This window comes from Danio aesculapii, chromosome 21 (genome assembly GCF_903798145.1).
Source record: "Danio aesculapii chromosome 21, fDanAes4.1, whole genome shotgun sequence".
NCBI classification, from domain to species: Eukaryota; Metazoa; Chordata; class Actinopteri; order Cypriniformes; family Danionidae; genus Danio; species Danio aesculapii.
In genome coordinates, this window is record NC_079455.1 from 23,050,183 (window position 1) to 23,072,402 (window position 22,220).

At 34.3% G+C, this 22,220-nt stretch overlaps 2 protein-coding genes across 3 annotated transcripts in view; one reads left to right on the forward strand and one right to left on the reverse strand.

The window, feature by feature from the left end:
* Nucleotides 1–1,608: 1,608 nt before the first annotated feature.
* LOC130214844 (uncharacterized) lies at nucleotides 1,609–4,755 on the reverse strand. The gene is made up of 2 exons (XM_056446679.1): nucleotides 4,510–4,755; nucleotides 1,609–3,413 (listed from the first exon to the last, which is right to left on the reverse strand). The coding sequence occupies exon 2, from the start codon at nucleotides 3,344–3,346 to the stop codon at nucleotides 2,708–2,710; it is 639 nt and encodes a 212-aa protein (XP_056302654.1). The 5' UTR covers nucleotides 3,347–3,413; nucleotides 4,510–4,755; the 3' UTR covers nucleotides 1,609–2,707.
* A 1,336-nt stretch (nucleotides 4,756–6,091) lies between these two features.
* nectin1a (nectin cell adhesion molecule 1a) overlaps nucleotides 6,092–22,220 on the forward strand; it is a 50,298-nt gene continuing 34,169 nt past the window's right edge. The window contains exons 1-2 of one of the 2 annotated variants that reach the window (XM_056446813.1): nucleotides 6,092–6,181; nucleotides 11,475–11,582. In XM_056446813.1, the coding sequence (XP_056302788.1) occupies nucleotides 11,558–11,582 (25 nt within the window). In that variant the 5' untranslated portion in view covers nucleotides 6,092–6,181; nucleotides 11,475–11,557. Of the gene's footprint in view, nucleotides 6,182–11,474; nucleotides 11,583–17,650; nucleotides 18,270–22,220 lie in introns of those variants that run through there. The other variant, XM_056446812.1, reaches the window with a different exon arrangement.

Here is a 22,220-nt window from a genome sequence, read left to right on the forward strand (position 1 = left end):
ACATTCTCCAGGATAGGCTTGAAAATTATTTTGGCATTACTAGGACATTGCATTGTCATGGTCTAAATCACACCTATCTGACTGATAGTGGTAGCAGTAAGTGAAGGAGTCTCATATCAGTCACAGATTTATTCCAGAGTACCACAAAGATCAGTTCTTGGACCTTTGCTTTTAACATGATATGTGCAGGGAGATATTAAAAATATATAAAAAACACAAAAACAGTTTTTTCTGTTACACAATATGTTCAAATTCCCTCAAATTCACACTGTTCATTATTACAATAGAAAATGAAAATATAAACAGCATATTTTGTAGGAATTAAGGAACTGTACTATTCCCAGAAGTGTTAATAAAAATTCACCCAATTTTGCATGTTCTCCCCGTGTTCGCGTGGGTTTCCTCCGGGTGCTCCGATTTCCCCAACAGTCCAGGTACAGGTAAATTGGGTAGGCTAAATTGTCCATAGTGTATGTGTGTGAAAGAGTGTGTATACGTGTTTTACAGTGTTGCGGCTTGAAGGGCATCTACTGTGTAAAACATATGCTGGATAAGTTGACGGTTCATTGCGCTGTGGAGACCCCTGATTAATAAAGGGACTAAATTAATGAATGAATGAATGTTTCTGACCTTAAATTACAAGAATTACAAGAAAAATAAATGACAGTAGTTCAACAATGAACAGATTAGAAAAGAAAAATACATGCAGTTTATTAGATATGAAGTGCCTTTTTTGTTATGCATTTATTATGTTTCTTATGTATTCATAAGATTAAACTATTTTTTTTTTTAAATTACGCTAACGATAAAACAACTTACAATCTTATTCAATTAAAGAGCGGTTATTTTTATTTTAACATTGTTAATGAGAACAAATTACAACAAAGGATTACATTCACTGTAATGTCTTTTCTTTTAGTGATACAGTTAGCAGAGTTTCACTACATTTGTAAATTACAGATTCATTACTTTTCACTTTTGCTTTATTTATAAAGCGCAATAAAACAACAGTTGTTGACCATTATGCTCTACATACAGTTGAAGTCAGAATTATAAATCGCCCTCAATTATTAGCCCTCCTGTTTATTTTTTCCCCTAATTTCTGTTTATGGAGAGATTTTTTCAACACATTTTTAAACATAATAGTTTTAATAACTCATTTCTAATAACATTAAATATTTTAAATATTTAATCTTAGCAATGATGACAGTAAATAATATTTTACTACTTGTTTTTCAAGACACTTCTCTACAGCTTAAAGTGACATTTAAAGGCTTAACTAGGTTAATTAGGTTAACTAGGCAAGTAAGGGTAATTAGGCAAGTTATTGTATAACGATGGTTTTGTTCTGTAGACTATCAAAAAAATATAGCTTAAAGGGGCTAATAATTTTGACATTAAAATGTTTTTTAAAAATTAAAAACTGCTTTTATTCTAGCCAAAATAAAACAAATAAAACTTTCCCCAGAAGAAAAAATATTATCAGACATACTGTGAAAATGTCCCTGCTCTTTTAAACATCATTTGGGGAATACTTAAAAAAGAAAAAAAAAATCAAAGGGCGTTTAATAATTCTGATTTCAACTGTACCTTGGGTTATAAATGATCAAAAATAGACAACAACATATAAAACAGCACACAGTACAACCAACATCACACAAAAACATTGAATGCATACAGCAGAATCAAAGACAGGCACAATAAGATCAATTTCATCCCAATTTAAAAGCTTTTCTCTTTTTTTATTCTCAGAGATGTAGTTTGGGTTTCCCTTTGAACAAGGACTCATTAGAAATTGATCTTATAGACATAGGTACCCCATTCCACATTTTAGGACCTACTACAGAAAAATCCAGGTCTCTTTTTTCTTTAGTTTGGATCTGGGTACTTTAAAATTTTTCTGCTTCGACGACCTTAAATATCTGACAGATATTTTAACAGTAATAAGATTAGATAGATTAGATTAAATTAATACGATTAGATAAGGTGGTGCCTGACCAATCAATACCTTAAAAAGTAAAATGTTCTATTCTGTTCTATTCTAATTTTATTCTAAAACATATCGGCAACCATTTTAGGGAGCACAGAATGGGGGTAATGTGTTCAGATTTACGGGTGCCAGTAAGAAGCCTAACGACTGCATATTGGACCACTTGTAGGCAATTTATATATGATTGGCCTATACCTATATAAATTGAGTTACAGTAGTCCAAGCGTGATGATATAAATGCATGAATTAATCTCTCGAATTCCGCACGAGTTAAAAAAGCCTTTCACTTTGGCTAATAATCTCAACTAAAAAAACAAGATTTAACTACTGCATTTACTAAGTTGTCAAATGGGCAGAATTAATGATGAAACCTAGATTTCCTACAGATGGTTTAATGTAATCGGATAGATTGTCCAGCATTTGAGCCAGCTAATGGTCCAAAGACAATTGCCTCAGTCTTCTTCTCATTTAGTTTAAAAAAATTCTTTGACATCCACGCACTAACCTCTGACAGACAGGTTCACCACAGAAAATATTTAATGTGCAAACACCAAGAAAATAGTCATTTTAAAAGATCATGTCCAAATTTATTGACAACAATTTATTTGACATACACTTCTGCACTGCTGATTTAAATAAAAATATCCTAAAATAATTTCTCAGCATCACATCACAGATATAACTATCAATTAACTAGTTTGGAAATCTGAGCAACAGTTACTTTCCTTTCCTTTGGCAACCGTGTTTTTTCATGAACGGGCAAATGGATGCCTTACAGGACCAGCATTTCTCCATTTTGTGTTTATCCTGTGTTTGCATCCCACAGCCCTTACACAGCTTCACGTCATTCCCATTCGGGTCCTGCGATTGGCTTTTCTGCTTTATGAGACTCTCCAGGGAAGTCTTAGTACTGACGTCTGTGCAATGGGCTATCCCAGTCACAGTAATTCTGCTTGGGTCCCAAACACAATCCTCCTCAAGTGCCACAAAAGAGCCAGTGGCAGGTAACCAGGCCGTATCATACCCATTCTGATGCCATGAGGTCTTCATGTTAAGACTTTGGCTGTCAATCTTCTTCACTTTACCGACTCTCACTCGCAGCTTTAACACAACTCTGTCATTGGGAGCACATGCTGGGTAACCCATTGCTTTGTTGATGTCTCTACTACAGTAGACTCCAGGGCCCAGAGTTCCCCCAGAAGAGGGACGAAATCCTGTTGATATGATAGCTGGGGCGTTGCTTTTGAGTGTCCCGTGGTACATAATGTAGCCATGATTCTTCTTGGGTTCTTGACCTGGTTCAAGGTGCTTTGATTTATCACAATATGCCTCCCATCCACTGAATTCCAACGGCATTTTTGCAATTGCGCAGCAATTTAAGAAGCCAGTAACTTCTGGATGCTCCGTTCAGACACTGTAGTTCCTACACAACACAAAACATTACTGGATTTAAAGTCAAATTAAAAGCAAAAACGCATGGAGCTGTTGTCCATGAGTTCTATTAAAGTTGCTTTATGATAAAGTTGGGAATTATTTACTTATCTATTTTTCTTGCAATAACAACAGCCAATTACAACAGATAGAAATACAAACAGACAGAGGTACAGTACAAAAATACAGATATTACTTTTTGCAACAAAAAAATTTACAATTTTAAAGAAATAAAACAATGGTGAAGCAAAAGAAAGACAATGAGAAAGAAAAAAACAATAAAAAAATAAATAAATAAGAGAGGGTACATGAAAAAATAAAACAAATAAATGCAGAATATTAAATAAAGCATGTGTTTTATAAGTTTTAACTGCTTTCTTTTTATGAGATGAATGGTTTTCAAGTACAATTACAATTCTCATTTAAAAAAATACAAAATTTTGTTTACATTGAGTATATTTACTCTTTTATATATATATATATATATATATATATATATATATATATATATATATATATATATATATATATATATAAACTTTCCAATAAATAATGTTTTTCTTTAATGTAAAAACCCCAAATAATGTATGTATAGCTTAAAGAAAAATTACCACAAACCTTTTGGACAATTAGAGAATTTACATCAGACCAGAAAGACTTGACATTCGCAAAATAGTAGACAATTATTTGTTCTTAAGTGTTTTATAAAATAACTACTGAATAAAAATAAAAAAACTGAAAAACTAAAACTAAAAACTGTCGAGCATAAAACCTTAAAATAACCTTAAACCTTCAGTTAGACGAGAAGAGGAAACAGCATGATTCTGATACTGTTAAAGCACAATCATGTTCTCAGTTTTCTATCATTGAAAATAAATATTTCTGCCATGTCAGTTTATTATGATCATCTGTTTTTTGGCAGCAAAAACAATAATGCTCAGTATCTCGGAAGACGACGAGCTGATATAACACGAATCTACTATTCCGTTTAAAAATGCAGTTTTACAAAACCAGCAATATCATTTATACTATGCTTTAGGGGCGACATATTTATACTGAATTAAGATGAAATAAAATCCACCACCAACCTTAGATGTGACTGCGCCTAAAATAAAACAGAGAGCGCCACTTTTACTTCCTTGCTGACGTAACGCAAAACACTTTCGCTTTCATTTTAATAACAGATTGTGGCTATACGTATATTATATTATACCAAACAGGCTTCTTCTTATATAAAGTTGTAATTTTTAGACATTCTAAACGTACTTTAAGCGATGAATGAATTTTACCTATATTGTCCTACAAGTACCTGAACATTAAACACTGAGACGTCAGTCGAGTAAAAGTGGGCGTGGATAGCAATCAGGTGCTTTGGCTTCTTCGTCTTCTTCTTCTTCTTCTTCGTTTCATGGCGAGTTGCGAACCAACTTTAGAGGTGCATATCGCCACCTACTGTGATGGAGTGTGAAGAGGTTGAACTGGTTTCCTAAATTCTATTGTATAATCCACTATTTTTAATTAATGTTATATTAAATTTATTAATATCTTATAATCTTATATTAATTTATTAATTTATTTAATATATTAAATTAATCTTAGCCTTTATTTGTCTTCCTGAATCTAAACCATCTTTTAATAAACCTTTTATTGTGAAATCCTTGTATCCTAAACTACACAATTCCTCTTGAAGATTTCTTCTTTCATTTTTATATGCTTTGCACCTTTTTAAAACATGTTCCACTGTCTCCTCTGTTAGACATGTGTTACATAAACCTGTCTCATGTTTCCCCATTAAGTATAATGTTTTATTTAATGTGTATGTCCTGTTCTTAAACGTGTTAAAATAACTTGTTCTCTTTGACTAAGATTATGTGATATTTTGCTTTTCTTTATTGTTTTTTGGATCTTATAATAATGTCTACCTGTGTTATTGGACTCCCAATCTTTCTGCCATTTCCTATTACAAGCTTCTAAGATTAAGGTTTTCCCTTCTGCTCTGCTTAGTGAAATGTGTATAATTGGTTCATTTTGTTGTAGAGATTCTTTAGCTATTTTATCCGCCTCCTCATTGCCCTGAATTCCAACATGCGCTGGTACCCACGTTAGACCCATTAGTACCCATCTGTGTTAGACTATTAAATTTGATCAAGATTTCTGTTATGGATGTCACTTCTTTTTGATTCCATTGATTTTAAACTCATCAAGACAGCCATTGAATCAGAACATATTAGAGCTTTAGCAGGTCTGCTTTCATATGTCCACTCTAATGCCATCAAAATTGCAACCATCTTAGCTGTGTATACAGAAGTTCCATCTGATATCCTTCCAGCCTTCCTCACTTCAAGTTCTGGGATATAGAGTGCTACTCCTGTCCTTCCTGATTCCAAACTCTTTGAACCATCTGTATATATTTGTAGATATGAGTAAAATGCATTATTAATGTAGTTCTTGACATATGTGATTATGTTAACAGCTTCTTCCATCTCTCTTTTGTTTTCATGTAATTTTGAATCCAGGTGCTTTGGCTAGCCAATTGGAGGGCTTTTGAGAAGCTCTGCCTGTCAATCATTTATGCACGCTTCTAAGTAATTCCATAAATGGGCAGCCGGAAGCTTTAAGCGTGAACCACGTGAACGATAAAGATGCAGAGAACAAAATGCGACAGGGGCGGGAAAATAAGACAGCGTTGAACATGGGAGCAACTGAAACAGAACAGGACAACTTCTGCTTGAAAATAGACGTTGAGTACGTGCTTCACAGGTAACGTTGAAACGAAGAATTGATTAGTCAATCAATTTTGTTCTTCCACTGTCTGTATACTAGCCACTATGTTGCCTCATAATACCTGCGTCTAAAATCACATTCCCTTAGGATGTAGGCCTACTTGAAAAAGGGCTTAGTTTGCAACCACTTTAAATCCTACTTTTTCCCTTCACTACATGATGCTCAGCTAAATTATGGTTGTAATTTTCCTTACACTGTAAAAAAAATAGGCCTACCAGTCCAATTCTCTAACCATTAGGCCACAAGTGCCCCATTAGTATTAATGTAATAATCTGCATGTATAACATTCAGCATGTTGTCAGTAAGTGACAGCTGCTTCACCATGACCTTATGGTAAAACAACCACTGTTCTTTATTTGTCCCATATTTGTTGTTGTTGTTGTTGTTGTTGTTTTTCACAGTTTGTGATTTTGGACAAGCCCTAGTCTAGACTTTCATGCAGTTTTTTTTTTTTTTTGAACATGGAGTGCCCACTTTTTTGAGGAAACAGCTATCTAATTGGCATAAAATATCCAACCACAGTTCATTTAGTTCAACTAGAACAGATGTCAACATTCATTCATTCATTTTCTTTTCGGATTAGTCCCTTTATTAATCTGGGGTCGCCTCAGCGGAATGAACCTCCAACTTATCCAGCATATGTTTTACGCAGCGGATGCCCTTCCAGCTGCAACCCATCACTGGGAAACATCCATACTCATTCACACACATACACTATGGACAATTTAGCCTACCCAATTTACTTGCACCTCGTGTGTTTGGACTGTGAGGGAAACCAGAGCATGTCAACATTAAAGTAAAATTATCTTTCTCAAACTGTGTTGTAATCTTGTTAACTTATCGGTAGTAAAGATGTTGTAGTCATTATCTGATTTCTGAGCAAAAAGAACAAATTCTGTAGTTTATTTTGTTGGTTTATTTTATTCTATGAAGGAAGCAAGGGCAGAAACAACAGTGACAGACATGATTAAAGATACATTTACTAATGGCATTCAGAAGATGGCATCGATACCATTTCAAAACTACTGATCAAAACTATTTTGCAAACTAATGTATTTTTGTTTTCACACACACATTAAATAATGTAATAGAAGAACAAACTAAAACATTTATAAGCGTTTAGATTGTGCTGGAAAAAACATAACTGTGCAAATACATTATGGAATTTATTTACACACTGATTAATGCTTATACAGAATAATGACTAAAAAACTTTCACTGAATGCTATGATGGCACAGTCATTGCATTATTATTCTCAAGAAAGGCTGTTTGGTAACTTTTCTAAGTAGCAATACATATGTTTGACAACTTTAGCCTTTCTCAACACTGTTTGTTTCAGTCAAGAACCTAAAAAAACCCTTTAACTTAATGCACGCTGTACATGTGCTTTGGCTAGACACGATAAAGGCGTAAAGTAATCAATACCATCATAGAGGCAGCAACTGGTACTTACTTTACAGTAAAGGCAGAGCACGTAGATCGAAAAGCAGTTCTAAAAGTACTCAAATATGCTGAGAAATCTACAGAAACACTCTGCTGTAAACACTGCAACAGATTGTGTATTAAAAAGCTTCCCATAGTTGTATGATGCACACAGGGAGCAGAAGACTGAGCCAAGGATAACCCAGCAGAAACACACTGATGGCAGAGCAGGGCTCGATACTTCCTGGAAGGCAAAAACAAATTCAGGGTTAGACAGAGAATAAATCAATTCAAGATTTATATAGTAATGCTGTAGGGATTGATGTCAGCTGCTGTACCTAATTCGACAAATAGAGTCCTCTGGACCTTGGTTACTTTACAAATGAACGTTGTATTTTCAGCGATGGTGAAGCTCATAATGGTGAGCCTAAAGCCGTATGGTTCAAGCTCTGTCACAAAGGTGTTGTGCCGAAATCTGGGTTCAGGCATGATTCCAGAGATGTTGGTGTTTATGATGATCTCCTTTTGGCCTTTGGACATGGAGAACTCAAAGTCTGTGTGGAAGCTGGGTTTGGGCTCCAGAAGGCAGTCCACTCTGAGGTCATTATCCTCCTCTTGACAGACTGTCATGATGCTCTCGTCATCCTGACACAGTGCTGGGGTCATCAGAACTGAAGATGAGATATAAAGGAGCCTGTTATTTAGATAGCTGATGTGTCTGGCTACATTACAGCTTCTCATTCAAAACCTTCAGTTGTTGCTGATTATTTATAGCGGGTTATAATCGAACCAAAACGTATTAGAATGTAAGTGAATTATAACAGTGAACTTTTCTGTAATCGTGCTGTGCGTTATTTGTTTAACCCTTAAAGGTTACATACTGACAGACTGACAGCCCGCATGATGCGTGAGGCCAGCAAACACAGCGTAGCTTTCAGTCATGATGAACAGAGTTTCCATAATGATACTTTATGTATAGGTAAAGGTCTATGGTTCTGCATACAATAACTTTATCTTGCTGGAGTTTGTGGCCATTTAACTTTACTTCAGGATGCATCAATGCCATTCTGTAGGTCTATTGGAGACAGTCATGAATATTCTTAGCAAATCAAATAAATGTTGGATTTATTTCATACTCTTTACTTAAACGATCAGAGGAAATCACAGTGCAAGCAAAGAGATTGGCATGCTCCTATTTCATGAATGCATTCTCGACTTGAATGCGCTCATGACATTTGTCATTGAAAAAACACAGGTACTTGGAAGATCTGTGTAAAAGGCCTTCCACCACAGCTGGTAAAAATCCTAGAGGAAACACTGTACTGTATTTACATTTACAGTACCATTTGTCTTGTTGTACATGCATTTACAGAATTGAATGTATATCTTTACTCTAAAATATACAGTAATTTTCACAATTCAACTTTAAAATACAGTAATATACTGCATAACTGTCCTACAGTAAAATACAATTCACATTACAGTTAAATACATTTTTAATTTACAAAAATCAGTAACAGTGTGACTTTTTTTTTGGTGATCACAAAAGGTGAATTATTGACTTGTATTCAAATTAAGCAATATATTTATTAAAATTAAACTAAAACTAAAAGTAGGTAGTGCTGTCAGCTCACAGCAAGAAGGTCGCTGGTTCGAGCCACGGCTGGGGCAGTTGACATTTCTGTGTGGAGTTTGCGTGTTCTCCACGTGTTCGCGTGGTTTTCCTATGGGTGCTCTGGTTTCCCCCACAAGTCCAAAGATGTGGTACAGGTGAATTGGGAAAACAAAATTGGCTGTAGTGTATGTGTGTGAATGGATGTTTCCCAGTGATGGGTTGCAGATGGAAGGGCATCCACTGAGTAGAACATATGCTGGATAAATTGGCGGTTCATTCCGCTGTGGCGACCCCAGATTAATAAAGGGACTAATCCGAAAAGAAAATGAATGAATGAATGTTAAATAGAAAATTTGTTCGAAGATGAAAAGATGAGTTTGCAGAGATTGAAACAATAGTGTACAGCTTTACAAGTATTTTCCCCCTGTACATTAAAATGTGTTCTGTTTAGTTCCATTTTGTTCTGAGTAAAAAGTAAGGATTTTACAAATCATTCAAATTTTATTCCTAAAAATCAATTGATGACATATTTAAAGACTATTTAGTCATCCAATCCTATTTAGGTGTTTAGCCCAACAACTGCTAAAAATTCCCATTCTAAATCTTTATACTTACTATCAGCAGGATTTACCCAGAGTCAGTGATGCAGTAAACCCTTTTAGAGACATTTTTAAGCATTCAAAATATATTTTTCTCATTTTATTTATATATTTTAATTAGTTCAGACTAATATGTTGTTTCAATTTTTCATAAATATGTATCTGTTACACTGAATGACAACATTACCTTATTTCTCACATATTTTGACATTTTATTTTTTAAAAGAATAAGCTTTCTCTTCGTATATAATTATTTTAAAGAAATTGATGTTAACAACTAAATGGGACCTCATCGTTGACCTATATATTTGTGTTTTTATTCATAGAATTAGAAAAATATTATCTTAGAAATTTGTCATTGAAATACCGCTATAGGTAGTTGGTAGATCTGTGTTAAAGGCCCAACAGAGTCTGCAGCCGCAGCTGGAAAAAATCCTAGAGGAAACATATTATACATAACAAATGTTTCAGATTTTTTTTTGTTTTGTTTTATCCTTGTTTGTATTGTTTGGGTTTTTACCAAAATCTGGTTCAATTCCATGTCAACAGGTCCTTTAGAAATATCATTCCCAGGAAAAACATGACGTGTTTAATACTCAATTTCCCACTGTATATAAAGAGTTATGTTAATTCTATAATATTTTATATGCTTTCTGATAAAATTACATTAGAGTTGGAAAAATCGTCACATATGGCAGTATAGAGAATAAGATTTCATAAATGGTTAAATGTTAAGATGGTTTCTTATAAGCAATATAAAACATATTAATCATCATCTTACCTCCCAGGACAAGAATCCACCCAAACATAGAGTTAGATGTGTTCATCACAAATCTCTAGGTGGAAAAAGACAGAACATGGTCAAAACATATGAACAGATTTATTTCTATTATATTTGAATCGTATTATATTACTTCAGTATAGTACTGTTGGGTTAAAATGACAAAAGAAAATTCGAGAGCATCCCAGATCATGTGAAGGTCTATAACCTTCCTGTTTAAAGCAGTGCTCCTTAAACTATCAGCTTTGCAATAAATATCCAATCTACAAAATCTAAATTCAGATACAGAATGATCTGACCCAGAAATAAACAGACTGTTAAACAGACCTGCATTTTAAAATGTTTAGACTTCTCCATGTTGACCATCCATGAGACTGTGCTCTGCAGACAACAACAGTGCTGTAGCTCCACCTAACTGTCCCACACAGCACTTCACCACTGCAGTAGAATGCAGCAACCCCTCCCATCTGTGCTTTGCTCATGCAGTGTTTCAGACCAATACATATATAGAAGCACACCAGATATACCTGTGTTGTCTAGTAAATGTCTATTCTCCTACCCACAAAAAACAAAATACCCCAATAGAATTACAAAGTGCTTCCATGGCCTTCAGGAACCCAAAGTTTTTCTTTTAAGGCTAAATAAACAGCATGCAACATTTGGCATGCAGTACTCTTACAGGATGTACCTTATTTTTCATATTATAAAAGCTGATCTCTGTGTAATCCTCAGTAACAGGCCAAATCGTATTATGAAGTCATGTGATATTATTCTTTTGTTGTCTGAGCAAGCATGACATCATCTATCAACATCAGATGTTTACCTTCATGGTTGTGCTGTTTTAATCCCAGGCTGTGATGCTTTTCCTCTGGCATGAAGACCCTTTCCGGTGGTGTATAAAGCTTTAGCCTTGTGAAGAGTGGAAGGAGAGAGGATGTCTGTTGGAGAGATGGAAAACGGTTTGTCTCCCCCTTTTGAAAGTACTAGAAAATGCTATTTTGCCAACATTCACCATAGAGTTCCTATATACTTAGAAATGTAGAAAAAACATTTGCTTGAATGAGTCCGCTTTTGTAACATTACAAATGTCTTTATTACACTTTAAGGCATTTTTGAATGAATAAAAGCATTCATTTATTTATAGATCACATGCACGACCCATTTTTTGTACAGTAGTGTATCTACTTTGTACAGTACTTGTTACGTAACTCATCAAACATCACTTAACAGCATTATTTATGAACTAATATTAATAGTATTTTTGTAAAAAATGTCAGAATGAATAAATGATTACTCCTGGTTAGTTTATGAATAAATTAGGGTTAGGCCAATAAACGATACGATATCGAATCATGATAAACTTTGTCAATAACAATGATAAGCTCTGGACTTTTTTACTCTATATTGATCTAAGAGCCAATTACACAGCAAAAATATACAACAATGGGATTCTAGAAGTGTGGATATTAGACATGCACCGAATTTACGCCCCACCAAAAATGACCAGCTGCCAAAAATAGATTCTGCTATTTATTGGACCCTTTAATTTGTGGCTTCAGTAATTGTTGGGATAGTCTTTTAAATCTGGAAGCCGTAACAACTGATATCGAAATATACACTACCGGTCAAAAGTTTGGGGTCAGTAGGATTGTTAAATGTTTAAAAGTAAGCTTCTCCTGCTCACCAAGGCTGCATTTATTTAATCAAAAAATACAGTGCAAATTGTAAAATTGTGAAATGTTATTGCACAATAAAATAACTGTTCAAACGTAATTTATATTTAATTGAATCATTTATTCCAGTTATTCAATTTTTTTTATTTTTACTTGTTCAAACTACTTATTTAAAATGAGCTGAAACAACACAATTCTTGCAATTTCCTTGGGACAACTTATTTTTTTATGTTCAATCCACATAAATTTAAGTGTTAACTTAGTTCATTTATGTTGTCCCAACACAAACCGATTGTGTGGAAACCTGCATTTTTTACAGTGTACAGAAAGAGACTTACAGATCTTGTGTATGCTTTGTATTTTCTTCCCTTTAGCAACTACAACTATAAACCGTAAAACATGGGAAGCTACAAATCCTTTAAAAGATTTCCTTTAAAAAAGAAGGAATACATATTGAGACACATAATATTACATTTAAAAGTTATAATTCAAGAAATATTTGTGCATATTGGTGAAATATACTCAATCCATTTACTCCAAATTAGAAAAAAGTATTCAGTCTGTGTTCTTAATGAAAAAGTTTTTCCATGACATATATAGTGTGCACTGTATCAATCCATTCTTCAACTGTAGGTGACTCTAATTTTAATAATTTTTTGTAATTAGTTTTTTACTAGCTGCCAGAATAATAAATAACAGTTTCTTGTCTTTATTAATCCATCCATCTAAATTTATATTACCTAAATATAAAGATTCACAAGTGAAGGTAATCTCTACTTCAAAAATGGCGTCTAAATGTATATTAATCTCTTTCTAGTATGGGGTTAATTTCTGACAATCTCAAAAAACATGACAGTGATTAGCTACATTTCCACCACACATTCTCCAGCAGCTAGTACCCTTTGCTCTGTGTATTTTCTGTGATGGTGTGATGAAAAACCTTAGAACATTCTTCCAACAGAATTCTCTCCACATGGCTGAGCTGGTACTTTTCCATTTGAGTTTTACAAATATTCCCCCAATCCTCATCGTAGATATTCAGATTTCCTTCCATTTTTCCAGTTGTCTCTAACATAAAGTGTATTGTCTGGTACAGATTTGTGAAATGCCTTATTTGATTAATTTTCAGCTTCAATACTTCAGTCACATGATCCTTCAGAAATCACTCTAATATTAATTATTATTATTTATTATTATTATTTATTATTATTATTATTTATTATTATTATTATTATTATTATTATTATTATTATTATTATTATTAATGGTAACAGTAATAAAAGCAATAATGACTGGAGTAATAATTTCATTTGAAGTTACAAACAATAAGTAATAAATAAATATTTAATTGCTATTTAACAGTTTAACAATTTTTTTACATTTAATAAATGCCGCCTTGATGAACAGAATTAAAAAGAAAAAAAAACTGACCCTAAACTTTTGAGCGGTAGTGTATATAGTTATTGTTCAATATGGAAAAGAATTAATCCAGATTGTATTTTTGCCATATTGCCCAGCCCTAGAATAAATGCATGAACTACACTGTAAAAAGTGATTGCTTAAAACGAGTAAATTCACTGCCTTAAAAGTGACAAGTTGATTTTACTTTAAAAATGAACTGTGAGTAATTCTGTTGCATCTTAGAACTGTTAAGTTCACTTACCTTAATTGTTTCGAATTATTTACTAGGCGTGGGACAATAACCAGTTTCAAGGTTTACCGCGGTTTGGAAAATTTAAGGTTTTAAAACCACCGTCCGTTCCTACCATATATTTAATTTTTATTTATTTATTTTTTTTAACAACTACTTCATTTAGATTTTTAGCCTTTTGTGGTTAGCACAACGTTAATTGATGCACAGACACAAATTTTGTTTAATTTACTTACTGTATTTATTTTTTATTAATTAAACCAAATATAAAGTATATTTAGAAACATAAGAGCATTTGCACACCCCTTGTAGCTGCCAGCTTCTTGCATTCGTGTTCTCTTTCTCCAAGTAGAAAAAAATCCCTTTCTGTGAGTGGTCATGTTTCACGCTTATTTGTTTTACTGTATCTCGATTTACAGCAAAATAAAAAGACTGTATTTTAATGGTGCACATTTACTGTTAATGGCACATTTACTGTTCCAAAATATTTTGGATGTTTCTTAAAAGAAAGTATAATGATGTTTAATGAGGGAAAATTTTTTGTTGTTTTTTTTAACCCAGACAATTAAAAAAGATCTTATTTTAGAGCAGTAATTACAATACAGTGAAACTGTGATATTTTTAACCAAGGCTATCATACCGTCAGAATCTCATACCGGCCCATGCCTATTACATACATAGGTAATTTACTTAATAATGTTAAGGCAATGGATTTACTCGCTTTTTTTTTAAAGAGAAGTAAACTAACCACAGTGTGCTGTTTAGCTGTAAAAGTTTATTGTTAAGTGTTACCATACATTTGTATAAACCCAATAGCCACTTTATTTCTCAGCAAACAATTTTGCGTTTAATAGACGTCTAATAGACATCTAAATGTAGACAACTTAAAACAAGGCTTGGGCTGTCAGTAAATATCTAATAACCATCTAAGAATTGCCCAAAACCAGACTAGTAGTCAAGTAGACAGATTAGACAGACATTATATGTGTAGTCGTTCATTTCTGTTTATTTGATGACTAGTCTAGTTTTGGCCTATTCTTAGACGTTTATTAGGTTTTCATTGACAGCCCAAATTTAGCCTTGTTTTAGATAAGACCACTATGTTTAGATGTCCATTAGACATCTGGGTAGCATTGCTGGGAAGGTACATATGTTCTTAAACTGTTTTTTAATAGTCAGCCAATCACATGACATCAGTGCATTTATCCATGTAAACTTGGTCAAAACTATCCACTGAAGTCCAAACTGAGCATCAGAATGCAGAAGAGAGTTGTTTTAAGAGACTTTGAATGTGGCATAGTTGTTGGTGCCAGACAGGCTGGCCTAAGTATTTCAGAAACTGCTGATCTACTGGGATTTTCACTCCTAGCCATCTCCATGGTTTACAGAGAGTGGTCTGAAAAAAGAAAATATCCTATTTGTGGAAATGCCTTTTTAATGCTAGAGGTCAGAGGAGAGTGACCAGACTGGCTCAGATAGAAAGGTGACAGTGACTCAAATCATCACTTGCTACAACCCAGGGCTTCAGAAGAGCGTCTCTGAATGCTCAATACATCAAAGCTCAAAGCAGATGAGCACGCTGCTGCAACTCCTGTCAGATATGACAGAAAACTGAGGCTACGGTTCACACAGGCTTACCAAGATACAGATCTCAGTATCTGCAGCTACATTTAGATGGCAGAATTTGTCATAAACAACATGAAAGCCTTGATCCATCCTGCTTGTTTTTATCAATGGCTCATCCTGCCTTGAGGTGCAATGGTTTGGAGGATCTTTTAGTATCAGCTGAGCATCGTTTAAATGCCACATTCAGATTTGTTGATCCCTGACAGCTGTCAATCACTTGGCCCCCTTGCATTACATTAAGTAAACATTGTGAGTGTGCTGTAGTGAACTTTTACTTTACTTTATGCATTTTAATTGGAGGACAAATTAGCATGTAAAAGACCTTTATTGTCATTTTGTAAGATATATGCAGACACATTCGGGAATGCAAAGATTTCAGTCAATCAGAAGAAGACTGAAGCACCTCAAACACTGTTTCTAGACAGGCGAATATCACACATGACAGTGTTTATTGTTGCTCTTCCTTCCGTGGGGATGAATGATTACTTTCAGAGAGTGACATCTCCAATGTTTCCTCAGGTGACAAGGTGTGCTTTTTGAAAAGCTGTGACAGCTCATTGCTGAAGTTGAGAATTAATTCCACTGCTTTATTTTGAATTGTTAATCCGCCTCGGCTGATAACAATGCTTGTGGAGTATGAGGAGGATGTTTTACATTTGAAAGGATTTCAAAATAAGCCATGACAACCTGCCCTTCACATCAAATGAAGACATTAATTCAGCGGTAACCATACAAACGTTGCTCATTAATTTATTGCTTGGGACTGCCTACAAATTAAGATGAAAATCCCATTTAATTACTGAAATGACACACGGTAACGGAAAATACAACAGAGCTGTTTCACAATAATTTTACATAAAGTACCTTAATAGGAAATTTATAATAAATAGGAATCTAACTCTACTGTAAGCTGGGTTCATTATAGTTATAATTACAATTACAACATAATAATATGCATTAAAAAAAGCCGGGTGCTCCTGTTTCCCCCACAAGTCCAAAGACAAGCGGCATGCGCTATAGGTGAATTGGGTTAGCTAAATTGTCCGTAGTGTATGAGTGTGCATGTGCGTTTCCTAGTGATGGGTTGTAGCTGGAAAGGCATCCGCTGCTTCAAACATATGGTGGATAAGTTGGCGGTTCATTCTGCTGTGGCAACCTCTGATTAATAAAGGGACTAAGCTGAAAAGAAATGAATGAATGAACATTAAAAAAAACTACATATTTAAAATGAACTGAAACAACACAATTCTTGAGATCTTTTTGGGACAACTTAATTGTTTTTAGAAATTTAAGTGGATTGAACATAAAACAAGTAAGTTAATGTAATAGATTTGTGTTGGGACAACATGAAAGAATTGTGTGGAACCCAGCATTGTTTACAGTGTAGACCTCATTCAAAAATTTGAAGAGTTCAGATGCAAAAACCTCTAAGTGCCGTCTAAAATTTAAAAAAAAATTCTCAGCCTCCTTTGTTTATGTTGAGTTATTTGACTCTAAAGGTCTTGAAAATAACTTATTTTTGCCATAAATTTGAAATTACTGAACCTACACATAGGAGCCTGATAAATTCTCATTTTAGAAGAAAATTTCAGATGGTGTTTAGAGGTTTTTGCATCTAAACTCTTCTTTTAGTTTCTGTTAAATATATGAAGCATTTTAAATGACTTCACTTCGTTTTTACATCTTTATGGGATCTTCTAGTTTGCTTTATCCCAGGTTAATATATTTCACAATATTCATTATAATAGCACAGAATTATTATCGGACGAACATTGTACACTGCAGTGTAGTTCTGAAATGCATGTCTATTAATAAACACCAGAGGGAGGTGTTGGACTGTTTACGTTTGGTACGCGCCAGTTTGGAGTCCTTTAAATGTATAATCTAAAACCCAGTCAGACTTTGTAAGTAACAATCACGCTAAAAAGCTTATCAGCAATAGACAATACTGTTGAGACGTGATGAACTATAGTCAAGACCGCACTTCTGTTTACGCTGTGTCTCTGTGCAGCCGAACTCCGCCTGGGGCTGTGATCCATTAATCGTATTGTCCTTAATCACCGGACGAATCAGACGAGTCGAGCGCAACTTTGAATTACTTGCTGATCAACAGACGTTTTCTAGACACTTCTAGACGTTACTCTAGATTCCAGGACTATACTTTTCTGTTTGGTAAAGTTATACGAGTTTTCGCTGAACAAACGATGCTTTCAGAGACTTTAATCAGAAGCGCACGGATGAGGAAAACCGCTCCAGGACCTCAGAGCAGCAACTGAGCGCACAAAATCCGTTCGCCCTCTTTAGTCTGGAGAGCAAGTGGACAGAGACCTCAGGTTTATGTTGTTCATTCTTCTTTAATCTCAGGGCTTTAAGCTGATTTCGGTTCGATCCGCTGCCCACGCGCGCACATCAAAGCGCGTCTCGATGCGCGTAACTGCTTCGCGGACTAGTGTTGAAGGGTTCGGTCCAGCGCGCGGTGTCCGTCCAAACTTCAGATTAACAAGTGGACATCCGATCACGTTCCGCTTTCCTCTCACAGCTCTGCGAATGGGAATCCTGGGCTATTGTTCTCTCATGGATTGCGTTCTCTGTTAATCTCACATCGCATCACTTCTGTTAAAATCACTGCATCTTCAGCAAGACCATGATGTTTATAAATTTGCTTCTACGACTGATGTGCGTCGTTTTGATAAGAGGTAAGAGAGTATCTGTCTCATCACATGCATGACTCTGTCATCTTAATGTTTGGCTGTTTTATTTCTCATTACATTGTCCATCGCTGGTATTCCCCAACATTGCTTCTGAAAGTCCAATACAGAGTCTTAGGAAATATATTTAAGGATTTAAAGCATGAAATATTGTTTATTGTTAGTAGGAGGGTAGTGATAGTAATAATTATTATTTTAATAATAATATTGTTCAAGTGTTATTATTATAGTAATAATTTAAAAATCAACATTAAGAGTTCATAAAAACCATTAAAGATCGTTTTTTATTGGTAAAAATAGTAATAGAGCCCCTTTACTTCTTTGTTAGTACCTGGTTCCCCGGACCCTGAAAGGAAGTACTATGGGGGCTATGATAATATTTGGAGAAAATCATTAAAATAATCATAGTAAAAATGATATAATTAATACTAAAATTAATTAAAATGATAAAATGTATACATAAGTAAAAAATACTTTATTTAAATTAACAGAATGTTCTTAAGAATAGTAAATAAACACATTAGCAAAAATGGATTATGTAATAACTATTAATTGTATAAGTTTAGAATATGATTAAGTGAGATTGAAATTAATTAAATATCTAAAATTTATGAAAATGAATACATAGGAAAGCCAGTAATTGAAAATTTACAAAAAATACAAAAATTTGTAATAAAAATAAATGAATAAATGGGGTACAGTACTAATGTGAAAAAATGTAACTCAACAGAAAGATATTATTTTCCAAATTTTAAATATTTCTCATATTACATTAATTTTTTTTTTCCAAAAAAAAAGTTTTTTATAAAAGAAAATATACATTGCTTTTTGCATTTTAGGACAGGTGCCATATTTGGCACTCTGTTGCATCTAAAAGATGGAAACCCCTTGATATGACTATTTGTTTCGACCAGGGGTGCCCAGACTTTTTCGTATGAAGGGCCAAATACCAAATATCTTTGAGAGCCATGGGCAGAAGGTAAATTATATTACATTATTATTATTATTATTATTATTATTATTATTATTATTATTATTATTATTATTATTATATAAAAGTTATTTTAGAATATTAAAAAAACTGAAAAAATTACTATGTTTATTAACAAATGCAGTATCATTTTTAAAATAATAATATATTACAATAAAACCATAAACAATCACATTTGCATTGCATTGTCCTCTATCCGTCCACTGACAGTATGTACATGAAAAAAATGTACATACTGATTCCTTAACAACATTTAATTGGAACATTTGATTTTAGTTCACTTTTTGCAGCATATCAATAAAACAAACAAAAGGTAACATTAAACTAGAAGTGTCAGTCTCTAACCCATCCCCATCAATCTCCCTTTCTTCTCTGATGGGATGGCGGGCTAAATCAAAGGTTACCATGGGCCAACTCTAGTTTGGGCACCTTTAGTTTAGTCTTTATATTTATCAGTATTGTTGTTTTTCTGATGAATACCAGTTATTTGTGCACTTGATACTCTTAATTCAGAATCCTTTTCATCTCTGCTTTCAACACAATATTAATTAAAAATCACACAAACACTGTTGTATGCTGTAGAATATTCCAGATGACATCATATACCGATGACAAGTTCCATATCAGTAAAATATCAGCGTGTCTTTACAGTAATCCTTCGGAAAAGAGCATAATGAAGCGTCAAATATGTCAAAGGGTTGCTCTTAAAAGTTCAAAAGTATTTCAAAACTGTATAATTCTCTTTATCTTTACAGCTTTTAGCTTTTAGAATTGAAATATAATCCTAATTCATGCGAGACAAGAGTCTGGTTGAGCATGAACTGCCATAATTGCATCCGTTCTGGCGCTAAACGTGCTGTTATACTGAGCTAGAGTCACCAATGCATGTAGTATCTGAATGTCAGCTGGTGATGTAAGAGTGAAGGGCTGCAGAGTCTGCCTTTTTAACTCATGGCCTTTCTGGAATTTCTTCCATAAGAAACATCTGGTCAATTGTGATTGTTTTTTCGCGAAGAAAGCAATCCGATTGTGTCGGGGAATAAATCAACAGCTCAAGCAGTCACATGTGCAGCGTGTTGGATTTATCTGTATTGTGGGATTTGCAGCAATATTTTCCATGTTCTGTTTGTACTCCGCTGTTGATGTACATATCAGCACCAGAGAGTAAATATTATAACCATCTCTATCTTAGGCCTACCGATTATATTATATTATATTTTACATAAGACCAAATGCACTACACTACATGACAAAAGTCTTGCCGTCGATCCCAGTTGTAAGAGGAACAAATGATAACTTGACGACTTGTTAATCATTTGGAAAAATGGCACAAGGTAGATTTTTCTGATGAATCATCTGTTGAACTGCATCTCAATCATCACAAATACTGCAGAAGACCTATTGGAACCCGCATGGACCCAAGATTCTCACAGAAATCAGTCAAGTTTGATGAAGGAAAAATCATGGTTTGGGGTTACATTCAGTATGGGGGTGTGTGAGAGATCTACAGAGTGGATTGCAACATCAACAGCCTGGGGTGTCAAGACATTTGTGCTGCCCATTACATTACAAACCACAGGAGAGAGCAAATTCTTCAGCAGGATAGCACTCCTTCTCATACTTCAGCCTCCATATCAAAGTTCCTGAGAGCAAAAGGTTAAGATACTCCAGGATTGGCCAGCCCAGTCACCAGACATGAACATTATTGAGCATGTCTCGGGTAAGATGGAGGAGGCATTGAAGATGAATCCAAAGAATCTTGTAGAACTCTGGGAGTCCTGCAAGAACGCTTTCTTTGCCATTCCAAATGACTTTATTAATAAGTTATTTGAGTTATTGCAGAGATGTATGGATACAGCAGTCCAAGCTCATGGGAATTAATACACAATATTAATTAACTAATTAATTAACTGAATATTGGTTGTGCAGATGTTGTTTGATTAATGATCAGGTTATTTCATTTTTTATTGTTTTGGATTAAGCTGTCTCATTTAGTCTTTCTCTTATTTTGTTTTTTATTTATTTTATTTTGTTTTTAATGTCACTTGAGGTAAAAGTTGAGTCTAATTTCGGAGCTGTTGACAGTAACAACCACAGAAACTTTGTTAAATTTCATGTCAACTTGATCTTGAAAGATGCACAGCTAAGAAAACAGCAGGAAGTTTAGCAGCTGGTGAACTTCATTAGCATTAACAAAAATCTCGGTTGATTTCTTACATGATTCAAATAATCAGAAACATGATGTGTGTCAATGAGCAGATTAAAGATACATCTTTAATTACTTGTCAAATCAGCCTGCTGGATTTCTCTTACAACACCTGTCTGAATGGTAATAAACTCAACTGATAAAAGACAGTCCGACATCCTCCAATTCTCATACAGCTCTGCCGACAAAATGCTTGCTGCAAACCAATAGCTTTGCTGTATCGGCCCTGACAGCATCATGGGGAAAAACATGCATCAAACCCTGTGAATCATGGAAAAAAACACATAACCGACCCTTCATGAGTTGTTAAATACTGCGTGCCGTGCACGGACATGGTCTCACAGCTTGGCAGGTCTGTCTTGGCTTCGGAAAGCATGTGATCTCATGAATAATTAAGCAGCAGCCTCTTCTCATAGGATAAGAAAACTCAGCTATGAATAATAATGATCCCCTCATCAATCCACTAGCAGATTCGCGCTATGTAACCAATTTTGGTCCCGCCCCAAAATGATTTTATACCCAGAAGATGAAATTTGCTGACAAAAGCTCAAAATTATCCAGTTTTTTGCCACAATTAAAGCTGACAAGTGCTAACATTGTCTTAACTGAGGCTCAACACACACAAATCTGTTAAAATTTCAAAAAAGTACACCAGGGTACTTTTGAACCTTTAGAGGCAGGTCTACTTAATTTTTACTTCTTACTTTTTTAAACACTTTTGTACAGTTTAGATTGTAAGAAT

Excerpts from the sequence above, each read along its gene's own strand:
- LOC130214844 (XM_056446679.1), bottom strand. The coding sequence starts at position 3,346 with ATGCCGTTGGAATTCAGTGGATGGGAGGCATATTGTGATAAATCAAAG.